Source organism: Moschus berezovskii, chromosome 17, assembly GCF_049115385.1.
Source record: "Moschus berezovskii isolate FMDL1 chromosome 17, NW_MosBer_1.0, whole genome shotgun sequence".
In the NCBI taxonomy this organism is placed as follows: domain Eukaryota; kingdom Metazoa; phylum Chordata; class Mammalia; order Artiodactyla; family Moschidae; genus Moschus; species Moschus berezovskii.
In genome coordinates this window covers 38,286,881-38,314,020 of record NC_142476.1, presented here as the reverse complement: position 1 = coordinate 38,314,020, position 27,140 = coordinate 38,286,881, and the positions used below count along the sequence as shown (strand labels likewise).

The window sequence follows — 27,140 nt, the reverse complement described above, 5'->3', positions numbered from 1 at the left end:
ATGCATTTGCTGTTGTTCAACCACTAAGTCATGTCTGATTCTATGCGACCCCATGGACTGCAGCACGCCAGGCTCCTGTCCTCCACTATTTCCAAGTTTGCTCAAATTCGTGTCCATTGAGTTGGTGATGCGATCTAACCATCTCATCGAATGCACTGAGATTAATGTTAGAAGAGTTGCTTTAACATATTAAAAGTCTCCAGTTATCTAAATATCCATCCTCAAATATTAAGGTAGAAGCATCTTCTTGACCTCCTAGCCTTTGGAGAACTGTGACGAAGTGAGGGAGGTTTTGAAGTAATAAAAACTGGAGAAAGGCACCACACGTAAGCTTCACAAAGGTGGGGACTTTTGTCCACTGATGTAAACTGGACACAATGTGTATCTGGAACACAGCCTGGTATACAATAGGTACTCAATAAAGTACTGTGATTTTTGTAAAAAACTGTGCTAGGAAGTACTGGTAACATCCAAATTAAAAGAGCCAGCCTAGACATTGCCGGATGCTCCCAAATAGCTGCAGGGACATAAGGTTTTAGTTACTAGCTTTAGAAAATTTTCAACTCCACAGAGTTAAGCTATTCTTGTGGAGGGACTTGAGCACCTTCTTGGGGACCCTCACCTGATTAAGTATCTGAGTATTCCCACATCCAGGGGGAAGTGACAGCCCTCACCCGGCTCTTTCAGAGTTGATGAGAAATCTGTAAGCATACACAGCTTGGAAGGAGTTCCTGCTAGAAGGAAAACTTGGGAGACCATCTTGCCCATTCCCCACTCTGGGCAAGGTAAAATACTTGGCCAAGGATAAGCCACCGAGGAGGGGGATGGAGGTGGTGCTTTGTCAGGGGCCTGGAGGGACAGCAGGTGGGTGAGGCGGAGACCCACTCCCTGCTCCCAGAGCAGCACCCCTTCCAGCACAGCATCCGGGGCTCCTCCTTGGGTTCTGGGCTCAGCACTTGGCTTCTAGAGCATTCACAGGGCTAATGCTGAAAGCTGCTGCACGCCTCCACCTTTCCCTTCCACACACCTGCCTCCTAAGCCTTTTGGGGTTTTCTAAGCTGGGAATCCATAAGCCACAAGTGTGAACATCTCACTGAGGGAGGCTGATCCCACCTCCAGCTTTACCACCCTTTCCTGAACAGCAAGGACACAGGCAGATAAAATGTATCGGGACAAGAACTTCCATGGAGGACTTTATAAAACTGCCTGTTTCAGCCATTTTTAATCTTAAAAAAAAAAAAAAAAAACAGCAATTCCACAGCAACCTAATACAAATGTTACAACTTCTTTGTTCCATTCTTTGCAGATCCATAAAAATAAGACTAGAGTGAAATGACCACAAGTATACAAAGGAAGCTGACATTCCACATGGGCAATTATTTCCCTCTTACCAAAGTTAAGTTCTGTCTATGCACTTGCAACAAGCGGCCGGCTGCATGTCTACCCCTGAGGTGGTACAGAAGTGACATGAACTCACAAATAATCAATGCCAAGTAGAGACGAGTGGAAGGAGGTCAGCTGGGGGGCTCAGCACTGTACTTCAGCGATGCAGCCTGTGAACGTCCCTCCTATATGCACGTTCATTTTCCCCCTTAACTGATCCCAATAATGTACAAAATGCAGTCCTTTCACAGCTTTCAGAAAGTTTTTTATTGGTTACAATGATATAAAACGCATCATTTGAATTCCCCCTCTCATGAAGTGCTTGCTAGCAACTGCATAAAAAAACCTTTCCATACATTTGACAAGCTCAAATGATTTATTTCATGTTGGAAGGGGAAAACATAGCAAACACCACACTTGTCTATAATCAACCTCTCTCTCTCTCAAGGCTACATTGGTTAAAATCAAAGGACAACCCCTTTTGTATGTCATTTTGTAAATTTTAATGTTTTCTTTAGAATAGTCTTTGATATCACTCTCCAACAAGAATAAAATCACTAACAGCAAACTTCAATACAAGAACACTCTCCAGATTAACAACTCAAACAAAAATGTAAAATGTAAATCACATATAATACAATTGAAGCATCCAAAACAATTTAAATAATTTTAAATATTTTATTTTTAAACTGCTACAAATGCTTTATACAATATTTCAACATAAAGTCCCCATAACAGAAATGTAACAAAATGGGAATGATAGTGAAAGGGTTAAAGTGGCACAAATTCACCAAACAAGTATTAAACTACAAATTTTAAGAGGTAGATTACTTTTAAAGTTGAGAACAACAACAAAAAAACATGAATAAAACCTAGCCATTTTCTACCAATTCAGTCATTAATCAGGGGGAAGGCAGATAATGCATGGAGAAATGATACCTATGCACTCAGAAATATGCCAATTTGTTGGGCTTTTTAAATCTCTATTAAGAGACTGAAGTGTAAAACCTGATATGTAAATTCATTTACACTTATGTGTAGACATACATCTGCACAAGCCTGCGATGTATCCTGGGCACAGACATACAGCTACCATTTCCAATAATGTAACAGTTATAAATTAGTGCCAGATAATAATCTGAAAGGATCATGTCCATTTGGATATATAAACATGACACTGGAAGAGGCATAGAAAATGAGTCCATGTCCAATCTGGTTTCCTCTCCATTATGCTGGCAATCGGCTTGTGATTAAAAAACAACAAACAAACAAGAAAACAGGCTAAGAAAGAAGCTCAATGCCTGTGTCTACAATTCACTTAAAGGAAAGGCATCAAGAGCTGGTGTGTGTGACCAATAAAATGAGTGCATCCAATCTGCCATCCCTGAAATCTACACTCGACTACTGATGAAACAGAGAACTTGCTTTGCAAGGTCAGGTTCAAATCGTTCCTTTCTCTGCTATGTGCCAAACACCAGGGCCACACTCAGGTCTTAGATACTAGTCCCGGGGACCAGGAGCTGGGTCAGCCAGCCCGGCTCACAGCACCCTCCGCTGTGCATCTCAATCACCTGCGAGCCCAGCCTGCGGGTTGGGTGCCAGCAAAGGATGAGTGCCTGATTCTACCCTCGGCAACAAGAAGCCCGCTGGCAATCAGCTGTGTGCTAGGATTTTTGAGTCAGCTTCAACTGGTCTCAGAAGCTTGGCAGATTTCGTATCCTTTGCCGTAGTGCTTATCCTAAGTTGAGCATGCAAGATATTTAGTCAATTATTAAGGTTTGTTCTGTTTGGGGGGACTTTTCTACAGGAAGTTCCTAGAAAATAAGAAAACTGAAGATAAATGACAACATGACACAACCTTCTATGAACTGACCAAGTTTAAGAAAAGGTAGGGAGACCATGGGACAAATGTGAAGACAGCAACAGTTCGACTAGGAAGATGTGCAGGGATGTGCTGGGAGGGGCACAAACGATCTCCTTGGAGTGGTGTGGCAGAGATGGGATGTGAGAAATCAGCACCGTTTTCCTCTTTTAATCACTTTCGTGGTAAATGGAAAAACTTGGTCTGGAATTTTACTTCTCCATCACTTATTTACATGTCCTTAACTGGCTGCAATGGGAACACAGTATTTAAAAAAAAACAAAAAAAAGTTGCTCTAAAAGCAGTACTGAAGAATGTAAAAATGCCTTGGGACTCACAAAGACTAAAGATGGGTAAGAAGGGAGCAGAAGATATACCTCTTTCCTTGTCTTTTTTGTCTTACAGCCCAGGGAAATGAGTCCTTAACAGCTCTAAATGCAGTTCCACTGACAAGCCACCAGTGGGTTCTCCCGACCAGTGAAGGTGAGCCCAATAAAGCGTTTGCTGGATTAAGAGCTGTAACAGGAGAATCTAGAGTAGTATGCCTCCGCAGCTTTGTCCTAAGAAAAGGAGTTGGAGCACATGCCTCTTTCACACCCTGAATGGCACAATGGCTTGTGCTCCAGGAAATGACCAAATGGCAAATTCTGCTGAGCCCTCTGTGTGGGATGGAAAACTGACGTCGTTCTCACGGCTGACTGCAAGTGTATACTTGAAAATCTGTGGAATTCTAAACCGGAATTTGAATGTAAAACGCCTGTGCATTGAGGACCAGCCCTTAATCACAGTTATGATGAAATACACAGGAAAAGGGTGTGCTGCCAGTTCCAGGGTAAGTCCTTGAATGTTGCAATGGGGAGAGTACAACAAAAACAATGAAAACAGAATGAAAGCGGGTATTTCCAAACTTGTACTACAAAATCCCCCTGAATAAAATTTCTAAGTAGAAATACACTGAAAAGGAAAGATGTCTAGTGAACTCCCTGCCAATGTAGGGTAACAAACATGAACCAAGGAGAGACCTCTGCTAGGAGCCCGGGGCTGACACAGATGGACCATTACATCCTCCAGGCCTGCGCCAAGGATCCCAGCATTACATCAAATTCACTACAAGGTACCGAGACGACCACAGCTCTCTGAAGAAATGCCCACTCTTCTGCCCAGATAATCAAAATACGAAGTCCCACTGAATGTTCATCTTGAAATTCCCCAAAACACTTTATGATCACTTGTAAGTGGACCCCTGTGAAAGACACACGTCCTTCAGATGTGTCCGCAGCACAGCTCCTGTGTCTCACACAAAGCTACGGCCAGCTTCCATGGAAGCCTGCAGCTGCCATATACTGCCAGAACAATTTATCTACCTCTTATCTGAATCTTGTTTCCTTTTAGGTCAAATTTCATGCCAGCAATGTTAACTCACAAACAAAGCAAAATAATTAAAACCAATTGGAGCAAAAAACAGAGACACAATTTTATTAGGCACTTCGGTCCTCTGCAGTCTTTAAGGGTCCCTTCAAAACCACTGGATGAACCTCACTCAGGTTTCCTTTACAGAATATTAATTTTTCCATATCAATTTTACCTTTGAACTGTATAAATGGGATCCAATACAAAATAAGTGATTCTTTCAGATACTATCAGAGACAGGAATACAGAATACATTCTAAAGCATCAACCACTTGGGAAATGTTTTTTAGTAGTCTGTGAAAGTGACAGAATGTTTTGGGTTCTTTAACCTTGGAGAGGACAGCTCAAGAACGTCCTGTTGTCGAACTTCCAGAACACAGACCGAGTACAAGAAGGTACACAGTGAAGTTGCTACCGGCAGGCAGTCTGGACAGCTGATCAACAGGTGTTTACTTTCGCCAGGACTAACTAAGCTCCAAGATGCTGTATACACACATGCCAGGGTCAGACACCAGATGCTGAGTGAGATCTACAGTGACTTTTATGAAGAAGCTTAACAAAAAAAAATCTGCTCCTTTATTCCTACAGTCCATCATTCCAGTCTGCCCTCGGCCAATGATCCTTCTCTCCATCTTCAGGCATGACTTATGGCACCAGCAACAAGAACTCTGCCTCATCGACTGTGCGGTAGCAACAGCGTCTCTGAGCCCCCGTGACCTCTCCAGACAGCAGCCATCCTCCCCCTCCCACCGCAGTTAACTCCGCTTCTGTTCCCTTAAAATACCAAAGGATTCTGAGACACAGGGTTACAGCCAACAGCCTAGAGTCATGCAGCGCACTCTGAAAGGACAGGATTTCTCAACACTTTGCAGAAAGTCTAGCCGATGATGAATAATTTCACCGAAGATGGACCTGCAGGCCTTATGCAGGAAGGAAGCAGCAGGAATACCAAAAGTACACGGCACTCACAGGTGAAATAACTTAGAAAGTTTAAGAAGTCAACATAACAAACAACTCCTGCCCTCAGTTTTTTATCTGTCACTAAGAACATTTTTAATGAAGGAAGAACACAGAATAAACAGAGAAATCACCTTAGATCTAAGATGAACTCTGACATCACACTGGGGAAACAAAGGCACTGACAAGTGGGGTGACTTGCCCTGGGCCCCCACCCACACCTGGAAGAACCACAGGGTCTGGCCTCAGCATGCACCCTCTCCTCATCCCACCCCGGCCGTGGGAATCTGGCTGTTTATCACCCTATGCTTGGAGACATGAGCCGGGGCGGGGAGAAGACACGGACATGCAGCATTTTTTAAAAGAAATAGGGTGCCGTGTTTTATTTTGACTAAGAGGCAAGTTTTTAAAATTAAAACACAATAAAAGAAAGCATGAGTAATAAAAAGCAGTCTCAGCTGCTGGAACCACTCTTTAAGTCACAGAAATATTAAATCAGATTGTAATATGGTTTTAATGAACTCCGCGATACATCAGAACGTAAGAAGACATCTATGACAGGAAAGTTAATACAAGCGACACTGGGATACGACCCAAGATATAAGGAAGTTTGAGGGAATTTCACCGTTTCATAGTAGGGTACTTTGGGGAGCTTTTCATGGCTTCAAATCCAGTTCATAACTGGCCCTATTAAAGAAATGGTACCATTTTGTGAGTCCTACATGTGAAACAAAAGCTATGCGTCCATCTTTGCAGCAGCCAAAGCACTGACCCTCCTCCACGTATGCCTACACCTTAAGCAACAGCTATTTCCTTTAAATGCTTATGTCAAAATCGTGCAGGAAAAAGGAAAAGGAGCCATTGGGCAAGTGTTTTCTTCCAACCGTCTTTCCCCCCTTGCTCTTGAGCTCTGAATTCCTCTGACCCTGGAGCTTTGCTTACCTGAGGTCCTTCAGCTCCTGCTTGCCACTGCCGTCCTCCTTCCTGTTCTCACTCGGGTCGGCAGAAGCCGCCAGCTGCAGGCTTCGGGTGACTGGCCCCCCACTCCGTTCTCTGGATTTTACACTGAACCTGTCTGTCCGTTTCTTACTGGCCAAGGCCGACTTGCTCTGTAAGACGGCTCTGCTCTTCTGCGCCCTCACATGCAGGCTCCTCGACGTCTTGCCTGAGAGGGGAGCTGCATGGTTCCTGGCTGCAGCTTTGGGCTTCTTGCTCTCGCTGTGAGTCATTTTGGCCATGCGTATGGGGCTCGAGTTCCTCAAAGAGGAGCTTGGTTTTTTGGACTTGACCGAAGCTGCGAATTTAACATTCTGCTTGGACCTGAAGGACGAGGAGGGTGGTGGGACCTGCGAGGGGCCTGAGCTGCGAGCTCTGGTCTTGCCCAGAGGCGCCTGCATGCTCTGCATTTTGATCTCGGCGTCTGCTGTCCGTCTGCGGTGGCTGCTGCTGTTGTTTCTGTCACTCCCGGCAGGTGACGGGTGCCCCCCTTTCTTGGAAGAGTGGGAAAGTTTTTTTTTGGAAGGAGAAAGAGGTTTTTTGGGACAGCTGAAAGCGGCGTGCTTGTTCAGGCTCCCGATGTATGTGAACTCTCTGTGGCAGTATGGGCAGACGTGTGAGGATGACTCGGGGGTGGTTTTTAGGTCAGCCTTCTGCTTTGCGGACTTGTTTTTCTGCAGGATTGCTTTCTGGACGAGCTGGTTTTTTTTCTTCAACGCGTTTAACTTGAGCTTATTTGAGGACATTTTGCTGAGCTCCACACTAAAGTTCAGTCTTTTGGGCTGGCCCATTCGTCTGAAGGCGTTTTTCCCAGAGTTGTCCAGAACCACCACGCCATTTTTGGGTTGCACAGTCTGCTTCAGCGGGACCGGGTTTTTCTTGGGGGTATACCTCTTCTTGTCACTCGCAGAGGCACATGCCAGGATGTGTTTGTGCAGTTCAGGCATGTTGTCCACGCCTTTCCCGCACTTGGTGCAGCGGATGGCGGTGGTAAACGTCTGTGGGATGTTGTGTGTAGTGAAGTTTGTGGCCGTCACACCAATGCCCAGGGGGCTGCGGTGATGGTACTGAAATGGGGGTGGTTTAAAGCTTGGGTAATGTTGGTTGAGACCCAATCGAACATCTGGATCCTTCGTCTTTATCCCGGAAGCCATTATTTTGATGGTCGTGTAAAGCTCTTCAGAAGAATCATTCAACTCCTCTTCTTCTTTAGACGCTTCTAGAGGGTCTTCCGGCAAACTCTGCATGTGCTCGATGTGGGCCTTGCTGGGATCCGTAAAGTTCTGGGGCCTCAGGGTGCCGCTTTCAAACTCATGGTGCGTGCACACCTTATCCGGGTGGAGATCTCGCTGGTGCTGCTGCAGATTGCACAAGAACGCAAACTCCTTTTTACAAACTGAACACACAAAGATATTCCCAACGCCGTGAAGCATAAAGCGATGTTCTGACAAATCAGTTTTCCCCTTGAAGAGCTGCACACAAAATTCACATTTGAAGGGCCATTCCTCAGCGTGAACGGATAAATGTTTGGTTAGATCCTTAATGGAAAGAAAAGGTGATTCACAGACGTTGCAGACAAAGTTTCTGTTGAATGTCTCCTGGACAATCTCCTGCTCAGTGGTGGATGGGGCTTCCTCCCTGGCTTTCAGGTCTTCACTCTCTAGTTCCTCCTGCTTAAAAGATATCATGGGGAGAGAGGTTTCCAGATTATCCCCAGAGGAAACCACGGATGACACTGCTGAGAGAGGAGGCGGCGAAGGGGAAGAGGAGGAGGAGGAAGATGAGAAGGAAGAGGAGGAAGAAGAGGAGGAAGATGAGGAGAGTGTTGGAGGCCCCGGCGAAGCAGCGGACATAACGGGCTCCACAGAAGGGACGGGGGATAGCGAGGGAGACACCGTCGGGGAGAGAACTGGAAGTGGGGACTGTGCGGTGGCACTCGAGAGTGGAGAGGGACAGGGGTGAGGGGACGCCCCGGAAGAGGGGGCTGGAAGAGGGACAGTAGGAAGCAGCGGAGGGGGCGGGGTGGCAACAGTTAACACGGGAGGGCAGGGTGGAGGAGAAGAGGGATTGGTGGGCGTCAAAAGCGGCGGTAGCTGCCCGGAAGAAAGGGAAGATGGTTGTAGGGCAGGTGACGATGAAGAAGCATCAGGAGGAGACTGGACAACAGCGGCCGACGAGCTTGAGTTGAGACCAATGTCAGGGTCTGGCTGAGGATCTAGAGGTTTACAGGGACTGGCGTTTCCGGATGCATCTGGAGCGTTTTCTACAGGGAGGTCAATGCCGTTGTATTCATTGAGAAGGACCTTCTGCAGCATGCAGGTGGTGGGTTTCCTTTTCTTTACAGCACTGCAGGATGGCTGCAGCACATGGTTTTCTTTGAATTCCTTACCTTCAGAGTCACCACAGGGCTTTTTATGCACACTGAGATCTAACACAGCTTCCCACTGGACTGGAGCCTTGCCTGGCCCCTCAGCCTTCTGTTTCACACCACTGGACAAATCCAGGGGCTGCTGGTTGCACACGTTGCTAAAAGTAGAGCTAGCTGCCCACTCTTTAGACACCTTATATTCATCAAAGCCTGGAGGGCTCCCAGTTTCTCTCTCCTCTCTCCCAGACAAACTCCATGCTGGTGAGTTGCTGTGACTCTCTAATTTGGGTTTTTTGGAGCTTAGAACTGCCTCAGTCCACACGGCTTTTCCATCTCCTGGTTTTCCGAAGTCTCGCAGGGCGGGGCTGTGCTGGGGAGAGCTGGGGGGAGAGCTGGTTCGCCTCTTAAATCTGCTCGAGGTCACGGGTAGCATCGATGCAGGAGCGGACACGCAGATGGGGCCTAATTTGGGTATCTCAGCCGCTGAAATCCCTGCAGGAGGAGTTAATTTATCCTGGGTCTGAAGAAGCTGTTTGAGCTTTGATGACAAATACATGCTTTTCTCTTTGTGGAAAGACATCGCCTCTGTGGTTGATATGCTGAGAGGCAGACTCAAGGAACAGGAAGGTGTCGCAGGATCAGACTCAGTCTCGGCTTTAATTTTGGGTAACACGGGCGGACTAGCAGTCCTCCGTTTCTTAGACTCACTGTTTGTGCTGTTGGAAGGCTCTTTAGGGAGATCATCGGTTACAGGGACCTGCGTGGTCTTTATGTTCTGAGTTATTTCCACTGTGACTGGAGTGAGCAGACAGTTTATTCCGTACAAGTCTGCCGAATTGGATTCCATCTCAATAACGTCACAGTTACTGGTGCTGCTGCTGGTCTGAATTTTACCATCAATGTAGTAATTTAAGTTCTCAGAGATATTGCTGGAAATATCCATGATGTACACGTCATCTGCCTCCCCTTCCTCCTCTGGCTCTGTGCTGGGGACGTAGACACTTGGGGCGGGTGGGGCCTGCTCTGCAGGGGGCTGTGGCTCTTCCAGGAGGCCCCCTTTCCGCCGCACCCCCTTGGGAATCAGGTGCCGCTCATGAACTCTGCGCTGATGCCGTCTCATATTCGTGTGAGTGCCAAAAACCTTCTTACAGTACTTGCACGGGTGAAGCTCTTTAGCTTCACCGTTCTCTTCTACGACGGAAGGAGTCACTGAGTCCTGGGACGCCTTCTCTGAGCTCAAGGTCAGACCATCCTGCCCAAGACCGGGGGGCTGTGCGTCGTCCTGGGGAGAAGCGCCGTCGCTGGGGGCCTTGCCGCCGGCTGGGTCCTCGGGCTTCCGCTTCAACCCAGCCTCGTGGCGCCGCTCATGGCGCCGCCGGTTGATCTGTGTGCCGAAGGCCTTCCCGCAGTACTTGCACTTGAAGGCGTGGTTGACCGTGGACATGTGGATGTGCATGTGCCGCTCCAGCCCCTGCTTGGTCGTGAACTTCCTCTCGCAGTGCTGACACGGGAACAGAAATGTTTCAAACACGTCCCCGTTGGCCTCTTCTCTGACTCTGGGAGTTTTCACAACAGGGGCTGCCTCCGCAGAGTCTTCAAGGGTTTCCTCTGGAACAGTTTTCGGTTCTTCTAACAAGTCCTCGGGCTGCTCGTCACACCGGATCTCCAGCTCTCTCAGGGGACTTTCCTTTGGCACGTCAGCAGCTTCGTCCCCCTCTTCTTCCAGCTCCTCCTCCTCCTCCTCCACCATCTCGTTCGCCGCACAGAGCGCTGCCTCCAGCTCAGCCTCTGGTCCTGTCTGGGGCTCGTGGGCAGGGGGAGGGAGGGCGAGCTCCGGAGACACATCCTGGCTTACCGCCTCCTGAGGGATGGCTGGTCGCTCGGTGGTGGAAGCGGAAGGCTTCTCGTCTTCGTCTTTGGGGCCTGGAAAGCACGGGGAGGCAGAAGTAAGGTCAAACACTAGCCACTGGTGATTATCTTTCATTATCCATGTTACTTCCTTTATCATCTAAAATGTGTAAGGGAGATCGGAACAATAGACCACTCTACATTCTCATTTAAGAACTTATACTGAATATAAATCCATTTCATTCATTCAACAAACGACTGCAGTGCACCAGGAAGCTCGTGGGCAGTGAGGGAGGCTTCAATCTGAGCAATAAATGCCCACAGGAACTCAGGCTCTTCTGTGTTTCCTCACACAGATATAAACATGCTTTTGTTTACAGAAACTATACTGCTTAAAATTGTGTTAGGAGTAGCTTATACTGAAATTTAAGAGACTGATCATGAGTTCTAATTTTTCATGATTCCAAACTGAAACAAGAAAATTGCTGAACAAATTACCAGGTAATATATACTCTTAGTGGTCTGCCTTGAATGTAACTGATTCGCTCCCTTCTTCTTTACCAAAACTATATATCGAGAGCTACAATATTTCCCAAAATTATGTGATCTGAATTTTTCATGTAAAAGGAACTTTGGAGACCATCTCTTCTGAGCCTTATTAAACTAGGGAGGACTAGAGATCTCTTCAAGAAAACTGGAAATAGCAAGGGAACATTTCATGCAAGGATAGGCATGATAAACTGTAAGGACCTAAGAGAAGGAGAAGAGATTAAGAAGAGGTGGCAAGAATACACAGAAGAACTGTACAGAATAGGTCCTAATGACCCAGAATAATTGGGATGGTATGGTCACTCACCTAGAACCAGACATCCTAGAGTGTGAAGTCCAGGTGGGCCTTAGGAACCATTACTATGAACGAAGTGAGTAGAAGTGATGGAATTCCAGATGAGCTATTTGAAATCCTAAAAGATGATGCTGTTCAAAGTGCTGCACTCAATATGCCAGCAAATTTGGAAAACTCAGCAGTGGCCACAGGACTGGAAAAGGTCAGTTTTTATTTCAATCCCAAAGAAGGGCAATGCCAAAGAATGTTCAAACTACTGTACAAATGCGCTCATTTCACACGGTAGCAAGGTAATGCTCAAAAATCCTTCAAGCTAGGCTTTAGCAGCATGTGAACGGAGGACTTCAGATGTACAGCTGGGTTTAGAAAAGGCAGAGGAACCAGAGATCAAATTGTCAACATCTGCAATATCATAGAGAAAGCAAGGGAACTCTAGAAAAACATGTATTTCTGCTTCATTGACTACTTGAAAGCCTTCTGACTGTGTGGATCACAACAAATTGTGGAAAATTCTTGAAGAGATAGGAATACCAAACCACCTGACCTATCTCCTGAGAAACCTGTATGCAGGTCAACACACAACCGTTAAAACTGGACATGAACAATGGACTGGTTCAAAACTGGGAAAGGAGTATGTTAAGGCTGTATAGGGCTTCCCTTGTGACTCAGCTGGTAAAGAATCCACCTGCAATGTGGGAAACCTGGGGTTGATCTCTGGATTGGGAAGATCCCCTGGAGAAGAGAAAGGCTACCCACTCCAGTATTCTGGCCTGGAGAATTTCAATGTCTGTACAGTCCACTGGGTCACAAAGAGTCAGACACAACTGAGCGACTTTCACCTCACTTCACTTCAAGGCTATATATTGTTACCCTGCTCATTTAACTTCTATGCAGAGTACATCATGCGAAATGCTGGGCTGAACTGACTTACAAGCTGGAATCAAGACTGCTGGGAGAAATATCAATAAGTTCAGATATGCAGATGATACCCTAATGGCAGAAAGGAAAGAGAAACTACAGAGCCTCTTGAAAAGGGTAAAAGAGGAGAGTGAAAAAGCTGGCTTAAAACTCAAACATTCAAAAAACAAAGAGCAGGGCATCCAGTCCCATCACTTCATGGCAAATAGATGGAGAAACAGTGGAAACAGTGACAGACTTCATTTACTTGGGCTCCAAAAATCACTGTGGATGGTGACAGCAGCCACAAAATTAAAACACACTTGCTCCTTCGAAGAAAAGCTATGACAAACCTAGACAGCACATTAAAAAGCAGAGATATCACTTCGCTGACAAAGGTCTGTAGAGTCAAAGCTATGGTTTTTCCAGTAGTCATATATGGATGTGAGAGTTGGATTATAAAGACTGAGCACTGATGAACTGATGCTTTCAAAGTGTGGTGCTGGAGAAGACTCTTGAGAGTCCCTTGGACTGCAGGGGTATCAAACCAGTCAATCCTAAAGGAAATCAAGTCTGAATACTCATTGGAAGGACTATTACTAAAGCTCCAATACTCTGGCCACCTGATGCGAGGAGCCCACTCACTAGAAAAGACCCTGAAGCTAGGGAAAGATTGAGGGCAGGAGAAGGGGATGACAGAGGATGAGATGGTTAGACGGCATCACCGACTCAACAGACATGAGTTTGAGCAAACTCTGGAAGACAGTGAAGGATAGGAAAGCCTGGCGTGTTGCAGTCCATGGGGCTACAAAGGGTCAGATAGGACTTAGCAACTGAACAGTAACAACAGGTGTGCCTCAGAGAATGAAAAAGAAATCTAAAGTCACTTCTGAGTCTCAATGCCCAAGAGGAGCCCAGTCTAGCCCAACCTGAGATTAATGGTACAAGGTGGTCAGGGAAGGACTCACCAGCAAGATAGGTGAGTAGAGATCTAAAGAAAATCAGTCATGCAGATATTTGGTGGAAGTCCTCTGGACAGAGAAAACAGCAAATGTGCAAGCTCTGAGTCAAGACATTGTTAGATGTGTTCAAGAATTGGCCAGGAAGTTGGAGGGGGGTGGGCGCAGGGAGAGAAGGAGGAGAGCAGGAGATAATATCAGCTCATGTAGAGCCTTATAGGCTGCTGACCTTTATTCTAAGTGGAAACAAGAAGCCAATAAAGAAACAGAAGGTCAACTGAAATATAGGAGTCACTCTCGGTGATACGTGAAAGACAGAAAACTGTAGGTGGACAGGGAGACGAAAGAGGCCTACTGCATCCTCCAGGAAAGGGGCAGGGGGAGAGACGAGAATGGCCTGAAGATAGTGGGAAGTGGTCAGACCCTGGATGTATTCTGGAGATGAAGCTAACAAACTGACTGTGTTGGTTGACTATGGTGTGGGACAGGGGCAGGGAAGGGTAGGGGCTGGTGGTGGTAGTAGAAGGGTCAAAGAGATTCCACAGCAACTGCTGTTTTCCTGTTCACTAGACTGAGGGAAAAGCAAGTTTGGTCTGTGTGAGTTTGTTTGTATTGGGGGGAAATGAGAGTTTACTTTGGATGTGCTGAAGTCTGAGGTGCCTGATAAGACATCCAAGTAAAGATATTAAGTAGCTATATATGACTCTCCTCAAACTAGAAACAGCAGTTGGAGCACGGACCTGAAGAGGTCACCTGCAAAGCGAATGCAGGTAGGGGAATGGCTGTGTCCCCCAGTCGACCCCAGTACCCAGGGGTCAGAGGAATGGCCAGGGAGGATCTGGAGAGCCAAGAGAGGGGCAGCCCTTAAACTGAGGAGGGTGTGATCAGTTGTATCCAGAACTGCTAACAGGCTGGGTAAGACAGGACTGAGAACTGAACATGCGATCTGCCCAGGTAGGGGTGTGGTGACGGTGACAACAGTTTTGGTGGAGCAGAGGGGACAAATGCCTATCGGAGGTCAGGAGAGACAAGAAGAAGAAGAGACAAGGAGGCTGGAAGCAACTCTTTCAAGTTCAGCTGTAGAGGAAAGCAGAAGAATGAGGGAGTGGCTGGAAGGGAACCCAGGGACAGCACGGGCCTCTGAGACAGGAGCTGTCACAGAGCATTTAATGCTGATGAGGACAGCCCACGGCACTGCTCTCTCTGCAGGACCACCTAAGTCTCTGCTGAAATACACCTCTTTTTATTGTAGGTGCCTGAAGAGTTATGAAAGGTTCTGTAGAAGAAACAGAGCTTGCTCTGACTTCTCCTGTTTCTATTAACTGGCTCTTCTTTCACTCACTGGACAAAATGTCAGTACCAGGTGAGTAAGGCCACCAAGATCCTCATCCTTCCAGAGCTCTAGTTTACCAGGAGTTAAGCAAGCAGGCAACACCACTCCAATGAATTAATGGTTAAACCCATGGAAGTACATGGTTAACAACGGTTAAGGACAGAAACACAAGGGAGGAATATCTGGTGGCTTCGTTAATCAATCAGGGGGAGGCTGCAAGGATAGAAGAGGAAAACAAAGCAGGAGCCATCAAACACGCAGTGCACTGTAAATCAGTGAGGACTAAGCTGGAGGTGGTGGGGAGCCAGCAAGATATTTTAAGGCAGAAGAGTGCCATTTGGGAGACGTGGCTACAGTATGTATTAAGGGACTGGGAGGAGGCAGAAACCAATACCGATGCAGTGGCATTAGAAGGGAGATGTTGGCCGCCTACACTGAGAGATGGAAATGGAAAAAAGCATAAGAGGCAGGAAAAAAGTGGCCAGAGCAATATAAGACACCAGAGTCCTGTTAACAGACTTTGTGACTGCCTGGATACACGGGACAAGGGAGGCTTTTAAAGGGCCAACCTTTCCAAACTTGGCGCATGTGAGGTATTAACACCAGCAACGATTCTGTCCTGGCCCACCCCCAGCTTCCTAAGAAGGTCAATCAGTTTTTCCTACCTACCACCTCATCCACTAACAGCAAGGTTTCTGCCTCTACATACACTCCAGCCTTCTCTCCTCCAGATGCATTTCTTACATTGCACGAGTTTTCCACAAACTGGGAACCCAGTCATCTGATGGTGGTTCCCAGGTGTTAATTCCCTTTTCAAATACATTTTCAACAAAGACCCACCACATCACTTAAAAAAAAAAACAAAAACCCTAAATGAGAAAACAGAAATGAAAATAACATCTCTAAGGCTCAAAAATTTCTTTACAGAATTAACGTAGAGCCAAAATACATAGTTTCTTTGAATGGAAATATTCTTCCTATGATTGGTAAATAATTCCAGATTGAAAGCTGTCCATAAGTAGTATGAACCCCAATGCACACAGCTCTATGAAACCAACTATGTCCACACATTCACGGAGGTCTGCTGAGTTTTAAACCTAAAGGATGGCCTGGGAAACAAGAGAAGAGTCTGGCCACTTGCTCTGTACACAGACCACTTTTTGAGGGCCAAACAGAACATGTGCAAGACGCTGATAATCACACTGCCCAGAACCAATCAAATACTGACCAGCTGTTTAAGAAACAGGTAGACACGAAGTATCTTTTTTTTCCACAGGACCTGAACTTATATCAGGAAAAAAGTTAACTGTTCTGAACCACTGAAGGGGAGAGAGGGTTCTGTTGGATTGTTCTTTAATTCCACCACTACCGGTAGTAAGGTTCTTTGTGGTCTTTTTGTTGTTGTTCCAACAAATGCCTTAGCGAACCTGCTATCAGCCGGCAGATCTTAGTTTTATAGGACTCTAGTAAATGAATTTGTTCTTGCTTTGTAAAATGCTGCAGAAAATTATAATCCTTTAAGAATGTCAACCCCACAAACAGTGCTAATAAAAAGATTATAAAAGGCACCTACAGTATTTTTTTTTTCCCCTCGACAAATGGTTTTTGAAAGAGTCATAGTCTGGATTTTGAAATCAGCCTATTTGGGTCACTATGAACTCTTGAGCAAGCTCAGTCTCTGCATGATTTTGCCACATAACAATGTAAGACCACGTCGTTCCCCACCCCCTGCTTCTACTGGCCAGAGTGTCAGTGTGGTGTCTCAACTGCATCAGGCAGAGGGCAACCTGCCTTCCTGAGCAACTTCAGTCCCTGTCTCTGGGAATTCTTACATCATGGAGGACCTAGAGTATTAATTTTTAGAAAGAGCTCTAAAGAAGAAAAATTTGTAGGGAGAAATACAAAGAGATAAGGCAGAAATTTAAATTCTAACCGAAAAGAGAAACACTTCATTCTCTATCCTTTTCATTCTAACACATACAATCCAAGGTGTTTGATATTTTCAAGTAAGTTTCTAACTGAAGTACAAACTATAAAGAAGAATACTGCAAGACAAGATGTTCACAAAGTAAATGCACTCGCTGTGCTCACCCCAGCCCTGTGACCGGCCGGCACCGGCGCCCAGAAGGCTCCTCTCGTCCCTGCCAGTCTGACCCCTATCATCACAGATTTGTTCTGGCAGTTCTGAACCTTATGAACTATTTATAAATACAGTCACACAGTACGTTTCATTTCACTGTTTCGTTTTATTTTAACCAGGGAATAACTTCATCTTGAACAAGGAAGGTCTTCAATAATTTCCTGAAGGGAGATGGGACGAGTAAGGCTCAGCTGGCCATATTAAATGTAGGCAGCCTTCTTGCTGTTTTAACCCTTTACAGTTCTTGGATGATTCTGAGAATGGCACTGCAGGGAGATACAAAGTCAAAGCAGCTGGTGGGCAAACACGCCCGCATCCTACAGGTCCAACTCCAATCTTACCTTCCGCAGAATCTCTCATATTTGCAGGGCTGGGATCTGGCTCACTTGTCTTCAGCTGTATGTCTTCGGTTTTGTTTGCTTTGTTTTTACTTTCTTGGGATTTTTTCTTCCCTGAAACACAATATTTATTTATTTGTTTGCTTGTCTGTTTGTTCATTTGGTCACTCACTATTATCCTGAATTTTTGGAGGCAATTACTAATTCAAACTATGTCTAGGCAATTATCACCTCAGATTCCTGAAGAAAGAAACAGATGATGAATATGAATACCTCTACATTATGTCAAAGAAAACAGAAACCCACAAATCCTGTATTTTTGAGATTCTTGGGTAATGGTTCCCCTTATAACAGCTATCAAACTAATATGTAATATATTCCAGAAGAGTTAACAACACTGAATGTCCAAGGAAAATTACAGAAGAACACTAAATTTCAACACCACACAAATAATAGGAACTGGCGAAAGTCTAGTTATCTGTAAAGAAGGACATCAGAGAAAAGACTATCCAGACTTGTCAAAGTAAAGCAACAGAAGCAGATGTTGCTGAACAGCAAGGGATACCATACCCATACACCACGGCTCAAATATCAAATGCAGAGTAATTCTGAATAGTCCACTGTCAGCCGGCGCGGCATTCTCAGGGTCTGGAGGGACTCAATTCTAGGTTCAGCACAATTCAGTATTTCATTAACAACTCAGAGAATGGAAGTCAGAAAATGCTAACTGCATTCCAAGTAGTACGAGAGTTCAAAAGATAACATCTAAATGCAACAAATTTCTGACGAGTTGGAAGAATAAACTAAAGTCACCAAGATGTTCAACATGGACAAATATTTCCCTACAGAACTACTCTGAAAACAAAAGTGGAAGTGAAGTTGCTTGTCCAACTCCTAGTGACCCTGGACTATAGCCTGCAAGGCTCCTCCTCCGCCCAAGGGATTTTCCAAGCAAGAATACTGGAGTGGGTTGCCATTTTCTCTACAGAAGTACTAATACTGAAGGTTTGGAAGCTCCGCCTCTCTGGGATTTAATCTGAATTTGTGACCCTGTTCCGTTTTTTAAATTCTACATTTCTTGCTCCTGGGAGTTTTTGTTTTTCAGTTTTCAGATTCAGAATAAGTTCCACCCACCTTCCTCTAAACTTTCCTTCTCTTTCTGTGATGCTCCCCATAACCAGGCGTCAACAGCTCCTGGAACTGTCTTTTCTCTTCAGAACAAGGCTCTTGACACCTTCATCTCTGATTTAGTAAATGACTAGAAAGTAGAAACCACTCATAGCTTCTGGAAAATGGTATTCTCCTTAACACTAGTGTAGAGAATCACTACAGAGGACAGTAACTAATTAAAACATAGACAACAAATGAACTGAGGCCAGAGACACAAAATATTACCACTACAAAGATCACGATTAAAAACAGAACTGTCAGCTACAATACAGATACTAACCATCAAAAACACCTCCATATTGTGATAGATATTTAAGAGATGCAACAAGGAAAAAAGCATAAGATACTTAACAACCAGCCATTTGATTTGTCAGTCTTAAAAAACAAAATACCATTTTAAATCCCTAACTCTTCAGCTTGTAAAAAAAACGGAAGATATCTCCTGCAATTACATAAAACCTTCACTCAAATTCCTAGTAACACATCACTCCATTTCTAAAGGCAGCTGAAGTTTAACCCACGACACAAGCGTGTACTTCACTGGAACCACACTCCGGTGGAAACGAGCTGAGAATCTGTGTGTAGCTGGCCAATTCGTGTCTCCAGATGAAGTGTGATGAACCAATCCTTCTGCAAGGGGCAAGGATATGAACACACCTTTTCATCTGGTAAGAAGTAACCTCTTCTTTCTAGTCTTTCACCCCTTGCCAACTTAATGGCACTTAGCCTGAATCTGATGATGACAAAGGCTCTTGAGAATCCAGGTGTGTTTAAAGGAATTTGGATTCAACCAGTTTTCTTATCCTCACTATGATATACGCCGTGCTGTTTGTGTGTTGTGCCTGGCCCATATCAGACTACTGGGAGCAAACAAGGCAAACACAAAAGATTGCTTGGTTATGAATGTAACTGGTCTAGTAACTGCAGTACCAGTCTGAAGGGGTTCACGGAAAGGGTTCCCAGTGCCTGCAGATGGCTGATTCAAAAGTTATATTCAGAACGCGTTTTCCCTGAATCAAAATCCTCAAATAGTTATATCAGTACCACCTCATGTTCTTCAAGCAGGCTAAACAATATAACCCTTTTCTACCAACCTTCCTTTCTACTTTATACAAATATGAATAAATAAAAAGGGAGGTCTAAACTCCACCTCTTATGAATAAACCTTTAAGTCACACTATAAAATTTAATAGACGATGTCAACTTGTACAACAATTTCTTAAAAAGCAATGCAGAAAATTTTCTGAAACCTATCAAGTGCTATATGAAACCAGTTTAAAAAAAAAAAAGCAAACTGACCAATATGTACAGACTACCAAAAAAAGTAAAACTTTTAGATTTACACAAAGCAAATCACAGCTTTAATACCATTCATTAGTACATACCAAGAATGAAAGTACATAGCTAAAAATGCTGTTTTAGTTCCCGCCTAAAAGAATATTAGAACACCTAGCTGATACTGAACTTCAAATATCTTAGACTCTCCTAGTCAGTGAGCAGCTATGCCATCACCAAACTACCCTACTCCTCTACCCCTTGCTGCCCCTCTTATCCTCTCCTTTTTAAAAACCATGACCAGGAAACCCTGCTCTGCCTGCTGAAGAGAAGCCACGTGCGGTAGGGACAGTCTATTTGGAGAGCAAACAAGAGCACCCACCAGGCTTGCTGCAAGCCCCTCAACCGCAGCACAACTGACATGTGGGGTCAGACTGCTCTCTGAAACATCACAGGACATTTAGAAGCATCACTGACCTCCACCATTCAATGCCAACAGTGTGCCCCTGCATCTGTCTGTGACAAGCGCAAGTCTCCAGATACTGCCGAAGCCTCACCCAAAAGAAAGCGTCTCTCTAGGTTAAGAACCACTGGGCTAAACCAATATGGGGTTCCACAGTCTGTGTATTTCTTAAAATTTTTAAAGTATTTGATAATACTAACAAACCAACTCTAAAAACTAAGCGATGGAACAATTAAACTTACCTCTTAAGAGCCTTTGGTGAACACTGATAGAATTTATGATGGACACCAGTCTACCATGAATCTAATCATCTCTAATTAATGGAAATGAGATAATCTAATATATAAAATGATTTTCTCAATCTTTATCAGAATCCTCTAATGCTCAAGGTACTTCCCATTAGGACCAAGACTAGAGATGAAGGGGCTATTGAAATCCCCCGTCCTACCTGCTATTTCTGTGCCAGAAACTGAAGACCAGGGTCCCCTGGGAACTAAGCAGTCTATGACAGTAGAGCAGTCTGACCCTGGGAATCCTGACTCACTCTTAGGTACGCCCAGTGTCACTCACAAGTACCGTAACAGCACCTGGTAGCATCTACTACATTTCCTCAAATCAACATATTTCTCCTGGATACTTGGTTTTTGTTCTACATGTAATCAAACCAAAAGTAAACAAAAACAACTTCTAACTGAAAACAACCTGTAAGCACTTCTGCGAAGGGAGGGGGATGTGTTAGTTCCTGTCTGTAAGGCAGGAAGAGCCTGGGAAATGGTCCGGCAGAGCTGCTGGGAGCCTGGTAAGTACACGTGTGCACTTACCCTCAGGTTCCTGAAGGGTCCTACAAAGAGGCTCTGCCAGCTGCGTGCTCCACTTGGTCTAAACAAGAAAGATACAGGAATGAAAACACAAGGAAAGTGGAATGGAGACAATGACACAGAACATGACGAAGGACAGGACAAAATGTTATGTATATAAGGAAAAGAAATACACAAAGATGAAGAAAACTGAATGAAACAGAAAGAAAACAGCAGTTACCCCCTACATTGAGGCTTTCCCCCCAACCCCCCCACAAATAACAGTCTTTGTGTTCTCAGTGGGGGATAGGATGTGGTATACTTACTTCCGGCCTATCCCATGCTCATGACTGATGTCCTTACTACTTAAGTACTGTTCTGCCAGAAGACTGGAAGTCCCAACCTATGCCTCTCATTTTAGAGAGACACCGAAAGACCACAGTCACGAAGTCAACTGCCTGAGATCACACAACTAAATCGCCTCTCAAATCAAAACTAAAACTCAAAGCTGACGGTACCAAAAGTGCTCTACTAACTAAACTATTAATACACTTATTTCTTACAACCAATAATGGCATAAGACAAATATCTTATTCTTTATATCCATTATTTCACCCACTTTCAAGTGCAAATGAAAGAAAAGACATAAAGACTTTCACTACATTTATAGAAAGTGAGTGAGTAAAGTCGCTCAGTCATGTCCGACTCTTTGCGACCCTGTGGACTGTAGCCCACCAGGCTCCTCCGTCCATGGGATTCTCCAGACAAGAATACTGGAGTAGGTTGCCATTTCCTTCTCCAGGGGATCTTCCCGACCCAGGGATCGAACCCAGGTCTCCCGCATTGCAGGCAGACGCCACCAAGGAAGCCCACATTTATAGAAAAGGAACCATCAAATCAGAATGCAGACATTTTCCATTTTCATTTTATGTTACGCCAGAAACAAGTATCAGTCAACAGCACAGAACCCCAATCTGAGCAAATACATTAAATATCAATAAAACTGGATTTTCTAGAGAAATAGCTGCCATATAGAGAAATTCTACATTTTCATCAACTACATGTTAAAGACAACATGTAGCATTAAGCTGCTGGTGCCTGCAATGTAAGGTGCAAAACCAAAACTGCCTAAAGCATCATGTGAATAATTTAAGTTCTTGTCTATATTCTACTCTTCTGATGAACTAGACAACAAGGATATTCTAAAGAATAATGTCTCAGTTAAAAATGCTCAGGCATCAGAGAGAATGCAAAATTCTATAAGGCTTGCTCAAGTTGCATTAAAAATTCATCACAACAGTGAAGGCTCATGCATTTGGTGATTTAAATGAATTAAATTTAGAACCATATGTAACTCTAGGTGCACTGCCTGCCTCCTCACTGGGGAGCTACCCAACTCTGAAGCATAAAATCAGACAGAATTCAGTATCAGTGTGCTGAAGCAGGGCCAGCACATCCTTGTTTGGAGAACTCACCCTCTTATTCAGACACAGAGACGATTCCAAACCAGGCAAGACTCCATCTATGAGGTGAGACCCACAATCGCACCACGAAAGATCAGCTAGCCTGAAGGGGCTGGGCTGGCCTGAACCGGGACCAACCGGGACCACCACCCACACCATGGGGGGGCGTGACTGCCACCTCCAGTTCCTCACTCACACGGCCCTTCACCCCTGCTGCCGCAACTCCACCTGGATGGCTACCTGTAACCCTGAAATCGCAAAACCCCGAAGTTCTCTATTTGCTCCCAAGTCTCTTCTCAGCATCTAACAGTCTGACGGTTTTTACAGCTTAAAATTCCTCTCTTGAGCCTTATGCCATTACCAGACTGTCCTCCTCCAGTAACCATTCTTTGGCAAAAATCTTCCTCTTCAACCTGCCCTGAAATGAGAGGCTCCCCATAGGAAACGTGATGATGATGCTTTCACACAAGGCTGAAGCAAGGCTTTGATAAAGTATCCAGCTAAGTAGAGGATACAGATCTTAGAGAACAGACGTGGAATAATGGAATTAATGGGCTACATTAAAAGGTAAGAGAGAGAAGAACCCTAAGATTTGGAGGAGAAGGAGCCATGAAGATGGTTTAACCAAACTTCACAAGTACACTTCTCTGAGATTTATTTCATTACAAGAATTGCCCAAAATCTCCTTGCAAGTTTGTAGCAGAATTGGGACTTTTATTCTCATCTAATTCACTATTCTATCCACTGTGTTCTAACAGCCTTCTTAGTGACACTCTGTGGGTTCCAATTTCACCCTTAAAAAGAATAAAGAGTACCATCTGTGTTTCAGGCAAGTTTGAGAAATTCACCATGAACATACAAAGTCATTACACATAATTTTCAATTTCTGAAAGGCAAAGGAGGGGTTTTCATGACAGCAGGTCCAAAATAAGGTGAAAAGGCTAACTGAGGAAAAGGCATAAAGTTCATGTTAAATGACATGGGATTTAAAACAAAAAACCCCACAAATAAACAAAATCTCTAACAGATCAGGTAGTAAGCAAGGGGAACCAATGGATAACAGCAAAACTGTTAGCTTAAAGAATGGTCAAAACAGTGCTCTGTGTGAACTGCTAAAGGGTGGGCAGTCTTAGGTCTCAGCACATCTGGCAGTGGTTTAACATTCTGCAGTGGGTGTGATGAATAGGGAGAAGAGAAGCTAGAAATGGTTACACAAAGCTAGGTTTTCCACAAGGAATAAACAGGTCATTTCAATATCCTTCATGTATTCCTAAAATAAAAAATACTGAGTTTGCTACCCTGGAAGTCATCAGAAGGAAACCTGAGGACTGATGTGAGAAACTGCAACCAGAAAGGCTTCCCTGTGTGAGGTCAACAGCATCCCTACAAGTCACACAAGAAGTGGTTATCAGAGGACCACAAGTGGCCATTACAACTGGCCGAGGTAGATCAGTGGGCAAACAAGTCACTTGTGGCCTTAGCTCCATCAGGCCATGGTGTTTCAGAGAGAGAAATGTGAAGCAGTAAGATGCAACAACAGTTGGTTTTTACAGAAGTGATATATAATGCTATACATTTTCTAAAGATTTCTTTTGCACAAAAAATAACTTTGAAATACACCTGGTAGTAAAAATTCTGTTATGCTGCTTGGGCAAAATTTCAAATCTTTTTCTACAAACTTCTCACTAAGAGCTGTCTGTAACTCTGGAGGCAAATTATAAAAATAAAACCTCTCCGGTTTTAAGTTGCTCATGGCATTAAAATAGGACTCCAGGCTTTGCTTCAACAGAAACAATGGAACAAAGTTCTGGATTTTTCAGCACTGCAGATCACAGTATAAATTCCTGGAATGCTTGCAGCCTGCACGAGGGATGGGGGGGCAGGGCGGGGTGCACAGTCTTTGCTGTTGTGGAGCTCTGGCTCCCCACCTCTTCCAAATGTCAGGCTGACGGAAGAAGAGCAAAGATCACATCTGAAGGGAGCTTTCTCTTTTTAAGAAAAGGCTTTTAGCGGCTCTGGCTGGCTAATTCCAAATATTAGAAATGGTCTCCCAAATAAACATTAGTAAATTCGAATTAAGAAAGCTTTAAATTTCCTTACACTCCTGGGAACCTCAAAAAAGTCTTGTGGCATAAACAAAATGATGTCAGAGACTAACTAAATACCTCTGAAACAAGCTGCTAGCCTGTTCTGTTTTATAATCATTTTAATTTCTCGAGTTATTTTCATGGATTTTCATTAGTCTTTGTTTTACAGGGGGAAAAAAGGTATCTAAAGTCTGAAAGTGAAAGTTGCTCAGTAGTGACCAACTCTTTGCGACCCCATAGACTGCAGTCCATATCAGGCTCCCCTGTCCATGTGATTTTCCAGGCAAGGAGACTGGAGTGGGTTGCCATTTCCTTCTCCAGAGGATCTTCCCAACTCAGGGACAGAACCCTGGTCTTCTGCACTGCAGGCAAGCTCTTTACCGACTGAGCTACTGGGGAAGCCCACAAAAGAAGTAAACTGCCAACTCAAAGCAAAGAACTGACTTTAAGTTCAGGTATAAGTCCCCCGTGGCCAAACAAATCAGGCCTAGGAGCTGTGAAAGGAGGTGGTGTGTTACAAGTGCCTGGCAACCCTAAAACAGAAGGGACAGTCATGCCCTTGAGAATTGATTAGTCTTAGCCTGGAAAATCCCATGGATGGAGGAGCCTGGTGGGCTGCAGTCCATGGGGTCGCGAAGAGTCGGACATGACTGAGCGGCTTCACTTTCACTTTTCACTTTCATGCATTGGAGAAGAAAATGGCAACCCACTCCAGTGTTCTTGCCTGGAGAATCCCAGGGACGGAGGAGCCTGGTGGGCTGCCGTCTATGGGGTCACACAGAGTCGGACACGACTGAAGTGACTTAGCAGCAGCAGCTAAAAGGAAAGTCTATTTTTCCCTCTCAAAGCCCATGATAAGTTTTACAATGCTATATCCTGATGTATTAATTATAAAACTTGGTTTAAAAATATTTTCAGGAAGTAAAATCTAGATCTAAATCTGAATCAACACAATTGCAGTATTCGAAATTCATTCTTTACATTTGTCTACAAAAATGCTCAGAGGAACAATGGTGAAGCCATATCACTAATTAAGAAAATCAGGCTACAATTCATCCATAGATATAAACCAAAAGGATCCGCATTAAGATGTTGGCAGGTGGCTCCCAGTGATGAGATTATTGATGAAGGTATGGTACCCGCTTCTCCAACCGTTTGTATTTTCTAATTTTTCTAGATGAAAATTTCAATACATGATACAAAAAAAAAAAGATTAAAAAAAAAAAACAAAATATCGACAAAAGCAAAATTAATGAGACAACTGAAAAATGTCTCTTTTGGTTGAGATTAACACAGGCAGTTCTACATCAGTACAATCTGGCACTTTGCTGCAGAGCAAAAAGCCCGTAATGTCTCTCTTTCCCATTTCCCACCTCACACACCAGCATAGTGTCCAGAAAAATGTGTTCTTCCCAGAAAAACCAAATTCACAACAGAGACACAGTTAACAAAGATTTAAAGGATATTTAAAATACATTTGACCCTTTAACAATGCTGTGTGTGTGTGTGTGTGTCTGTGTGTGTGTTCAAGGCGTTGACCCTTTATGAAATAGAAAATTTCTGTGTAACTTAAGGCCAGCCCTCCATATGTGTGATTCCTCCATAGCCGCATTTTTGCATCCTGGGATTCAGCCAACCCTAGCTCACTGAGTACTATGCGATTCATTACTGACAAAAATTCACCTATAAGTGGAACCCACAGTGCTCTTCAAGGGTCAACTGAATGCCCAAGCATTCACATTACCACTGTGAGCCTTTTGGTATATACCCTTCAACTCTTTCCCATGTATCACATAACTTCAAACAAAAAATTGATCTGTCTCCTCCTTTTGAACAGCCATACTATTTGTTTCAATGCACTTGGGTATCACACCCGTAACTATCTGAATCAAAAATCTAATTTAAACAACCATGCTGAGTGCCTCCCAGGTATAAGCTAAGGACTAATGTTTTGGCGGTCAACCAGCATAATCATGAGAGTCTTCTTTGCTACCTTTTGCTTCTCCGAAAATGTAAAATTTAGGCAATGGCATTTGAAAGGTTTAGGAAATTCGCTTATAAACACCAAAAGAATGTACAGATACTACTCTGCTGAATCACCGGGCTCTACCATGAAATGAGACACTTTCACGCCAGTGCAATTTTAAGACCTTTTGTCACTACTGCTAGATGAGCCCATTCGCTTCTGTTCAACACTCAATCATCCTCCAGCCCCTCCATGCCTGCAGATGTACCTTTCTCAGAGTTCATGGCTGACACCTCTCTGTTCCCATCGAAAAAGAGCTAGGAGTTCTCAGGGGTTCAGCCATGTATGTGGGCCAGCAAAAGTTCACCCCTTTGGCAAACTCAAAACTGCCCGGGGTTGTCTTTCAGATTCAAGAAGCATGGAAGGAACTCAAATGTATTCTCTTCACAAAACAATTATTTTTTTACATCACAAGTTACATATAAATTCAACTCCACATTTTTTCTTTTACTGACCTCTACCTAAAAGCAAAATCCTACTAGCCTATTTAGGACTTCCCAGGTGGCACTAGTGGTAAAGAACCCA

General features: G+C 44.3%; 1 protein-coding gene across 9 annotated transcripts in view; it reads right to left on the bottom strand.

Annotated features, from left to right (window-relative positions):
- PRDM2 (PR/SET domain 2) overlaps positions 1–27,140 on the bottom strand; it is a 133,651-nt gene that overhangs the window by 31,928 nt on the left and 74,583 nt on the right. For 7 of the 9 annotated variants that reach the window (XM_088845334.1, XM_088845333.1, XM_055419245.2 and 4 more), the window contains 2 exons: positions 17,338–17,448; positions 6,554–10,898 (listed from right to left, as the gene is read on the bottom strand). The exons of 1 other annotated variant lie outside the window; for it this stretch is intronic. In XM_088845334.1, coding sequence (XP_088701460.1) covers positions 6,554–10,898; positions 17,338–17,448 — 4,456 coding nt within the window. Of the gene's footprint in view, positions 1–6,553; positions 10,899–17,337; positions 17,449–21,063; positions 21,112–27,140 lie in introns of those variants that run through there. One more of the 9 variants, XM_088845335.1, reaches the window with a different exon arrangement.